The sequence below is a fragment of the Egretta garzetta genome, unplaced genomic scaffold, assembly GCF_000687185.1.
Source record: "Egretta garzetta isolate BGI_Z169 unplaced genomic scaffold, ASM68718v1 scaffold259, whole genome shotgun sequence".
In the NCBI taxonomy this organism is placed as follows: domain Eukaryota; kingdom Metazoa; phylum Chordata; class Aves; order Pelecaniformes; family Ardeidae; genus Egretta; species Egretta garzetta.
The window spans coordinates 1,577,895-1,581,549 of NW_009260770.1; the positions used below are offsets into that span (position 1 = coordinate 1,577,895).

The window sequence follows — 3,655 nt, forward strand, 5'->3', positions numbered from 1 at the left end:
AAGAAAAAAAAAAAAAAAGCAGTTAGTGTTCAGCCAGATCAGCCCCCTGGGGCCTCTCACCACAACCCTGGCAGCTCCCCAAGGAGCGCAAAGAAGGAGGAAACATAGGGCCGGGACGGAAAGAGAGGTGAGACTGTGGACTTAGAACTGGTGTAAACCATTGTGGAATCACACCTTCCAGTTACAATCAGACAATTTTTTCTCACAGCAAAACGAAATGAATGTGAACCCAATGCTGTTGCCAGGAATTCAGTGCACCAGAAGGCTACCTCACAAATGGCCCCTTGGCCATCGCAGTCAAAGAGGCCAAGGGCACCACTCTGAGGACATCAAAAAGCACATCAGCAAAAGCACCTCCCTGCAATATCACAGGATACTTTGTGGCTTGGGGAGGGGGATGTCCCAAGGTCAGGGACACCCTGTGGTTAACCTTCACAAGGGAGCAGCACATCCCACCTAGTAAACTCCTGGCTCACGAGGCAAGTTAGGTGCCTGTTCACTGTTGGGTTGACTAAAGAGAGCCTTAGCAAGTCTCAACTGATATTTGGTCTGTGTAACAACACAACTTAACCACTCCAGGTCCTTGGAGGGATCACTTGCTAATATTTTCTTGCTGTTTGAGTGAAATAAACATCACATTTTCCTGAGCCCTTACTGGACCAGTGTTTTGGATCCAGCAAACAATTACTGCAGCTTCACAAAACACTAAGAGTGACAAAATTCCAGGTTATTAGTAAATACATGGAAAGTCACAGCAACACGTATTTCAAATCTTCATAACCCAGGTGATCTCCATTCATTCCCCCTCCACTCCCCTTCAAATTATGGCAGCAAAAAGGATGTCACATCTGAGCCTCCAACTGCAAAACGAAAACAGGCTGCATAAAACATAGCAGGGTCTAGAAATAATCAAAGACAGCGTATCTTAAATTTATGTTCTGATTTTTTTTTTCAGCGAAAGACCTAACTATAGGGAGTATCAGAAGTGACATCAGAAGTTTTTCCAACAGTTGCCTGCACCAGAGCTCCTCAGGAGGCTTTGCTGCAGACCCGTACAGCACAAGAAGGAATTTGGTGCAAGGGGCTCATACTCACCGCCTGCAAAGTTTCCTCCTGTCTTCTGCTTTGACTCTGTCGGTTGATAAAGGAGCGTGTCGAGAGTTTGTAATGGTTCAACAAGCAGATGATCACTACCACCATAACAGTTCGAAAGACCTAACTATAGGGAGTATCAGAAGTGACATCAGAAGTTTTTCCAACAGTTGCCTGCACCAGAGCTCCTCAGGAGGCTTTGCTGCAGACCCGTACAGCACAAGAAGGAATTTGGTGCAAGGGGCTCATACTCACCGCCTGCAAAGTTTCCTCCTGTCTTCTGCTTTGACTCTGTCGGTTGATAAAGGAGCGTGTCGAGAGTTTGTAATGGTTCAACAAGCAGATGATCACTACCACCATAACAGTTATAACCACAATTATAATGATGATTTGAACAAACTCCAGTTCAGCTAAAACAAAGAAAAAACAGAAGAAAATATGTCAGTCACACACAGAATGTTATCCATCAAAGCTATAATCTGAAAAACCTTCAGTATTTCATCAAGACTGATTTGGAGTAAGAGGTTACTGCTGTCCATTTCACAAACTTTTATGAAGAAAACTGTTGTTCTAAAAAGTACGAAAACTATTTATTTTTTGGTAGTGCCTATCAATCAGTATGAGTGGCTGCAGGTGACAGCTAAAACTTCTTTGTGATCCTTCTCTGCAGCCTTCACAGGTAATAAATTCTTCAGCATAAACACCACAGACAAGTCTTTTAGATAATATAACAATTTCACTAGGGGAGGAAAAAAAAAAAAACCAAAACCCACACAACGCCCACTCTATTTGAGCAGCCACCTGCAATGCCAATGGAGTCCGGAGGGCTCCATAAGCTTTAAAGCAGAGGCCAGAGAGAGAGGAATCAGGACACCATATCTAGTAAATTACTCCCTTTTAAAAAAAAAAAAAAAAAAAAAAAAAAAAGATAAACCCAATAGCACAAAACCTACCTAAATCAAATAGAAAACAAACCTTTTCCCTATTGAATCTGCAGGCAATGTCTTTTTTGATTACTTATTTCTCTCCAACTAAATTACTATTTTCTCTCCAAGTAAAATTAACTTTTCTAGGACATTCCCATTCAGGTAAAAATCTAAAAAGAGATCTGGTACTCTAAAACAAGATATGTTCCACTATGGTTAAAAATGAAACCGGGGCCTTGGCTGTTGCAAGAGATACAATTACAATGAACTCCATCAGAGCCCATCATCTTATCTGAAGTCCTGCCTATACCACAAATATTAAGTATATTTAGAAATGAGTCACTCTTGCACCCTTTTGGCTATACCGGAGCAGCAAGGATGAACAACGTAAGGGGAGAAATTGCCCTTTGGAGTTACAGAGTTGCTGATATTTCTGTGGAAACTGCATCGCTCAAAGGGGATGCTCTCATCTTGAAAGACCACTCCAGTTAATGGGAGGAGGCCTTTGGTTGCTAGGCTGGTAGAAAAAGCAAAGAAGCAGAGCGAGTTGCTCAGTTTCAGCAATATCCAAAAATGGCACTGCTTTTGGGGGTGAAACGTGAACTTTGGGGAACAGCTACTAAACTTCTGCTTTAAAAAGCCACTGGGGAAAGAAAGATAATAAAATATAAAAATTAAGAGACAAAGCGAACATCGGAGAAAAGTTTTTTCCCCTCCCTCATCTCTTTCATTTGCAGTCATCCTCAGCCTTCTGTGTAACAGCAGTACACTTACACAAACACAACGCGACTATGAAGCTGAGCTAGAAAAATGCTGTTCACACATAAAATCCAAAACGACCTGCAGTGGAACTAAAGGAAACCCATGGCTGTTTTGTTATTCTAAGATCTCTTGCAAACAAGACCTCAGACTCCAGGAGCTGCAAGTGCACCGGTGCCCAGTGGAGGCTAGTGCCGAGTCCAGCTGTTTGTCACGGGTTACCAGTGGGCACGGGCACACCACCCCCTAAGTGCTGAGGTTCTGCGATTGTCTCAGTAGGAGTAACTGAACTCGTTTAGGGCTAAGGAAAGAGTAAAGGGCAATAACACATCTATCATTTAAATTTCTCTTTGCGGTTAAGTACCATCCACTCATCGTTAAGACCACCAACATTTTCAGAAAATTCAATTAGTTAGTGCTTTGCTCTGCTTTTGCTATCAATCCCATATGCAGTCATCTCTCCCCCGCCCCTTGAGTCATTGGAAGCTAACGATGTCATCGCCAAAAGATCAAAAGGCAGGAAGCATAGAATTAATTAAAAAACAAACACACCAAAACTGTGCTTAAGTAGAAAGTCAATTTTTCTTGGCTCAGAAGCACAGAATACAGACTTGACACAGTTGACAACTGCTGCAATTCACATTCTGCAGCTACTACGTATCAAAGGGTTTCTTTACCCCATACTTTTTTTTTGGGGGGGTCCATGTAATACTTCAGACTGGAAATTTAGAAGCTGTTGCTAAAGGGCAACATGCAAAACAAGCAATGTTGATTTAGGCTTTCCTAGAATGCAAAGATCACTGGAATGACATGTTACTTCTCTATCTGCCAAGGGCAGAGTCTTCTAAATTTATCAAGGCCCCAGCATTTCAGTGGCA

At 42.3% G+C, this 3,655-nt stretch overlaps 1 protein-coding gene across 2 annotated transcripts in view; it reads right to left on the reverse strand.

The window, feature by feature from the left end:
* The window catches only part of LDLRAD4 (low density lipoprotein receptor class A domain containing 4), a 20,571-nt gene extending 19,072 nt beyond the window's left edge, over window positions 1-1,499 (reverse strand). The window contains exons 1-2 of one of the 2 annotated variants that reach the window (XM_009646205.2): window positions 1,450-1,498; window positions 1,096-1,197 (exon numbers count right to left, since the gene is read on the reverse strand). In XM_009646205.2, coding sequence (XP_009644500.1) covers window positions 1,096-1,197; window positions 1,450-1,452 — 105 coding nt within the window. In that variant the 5' untranslated portion in view covers window positions 1,453-1,498. Of the gene's footprint in view, window positions 1-1,095; window positions 1,198-1,347 lie in introns of both variants that reach the window. The other variant, XM_035901612.1, reaches the window with a different exon arrangement.
* Between the last annotated feature and the right edge of the window lie 2,156 nt (window positions 1,500-3,655).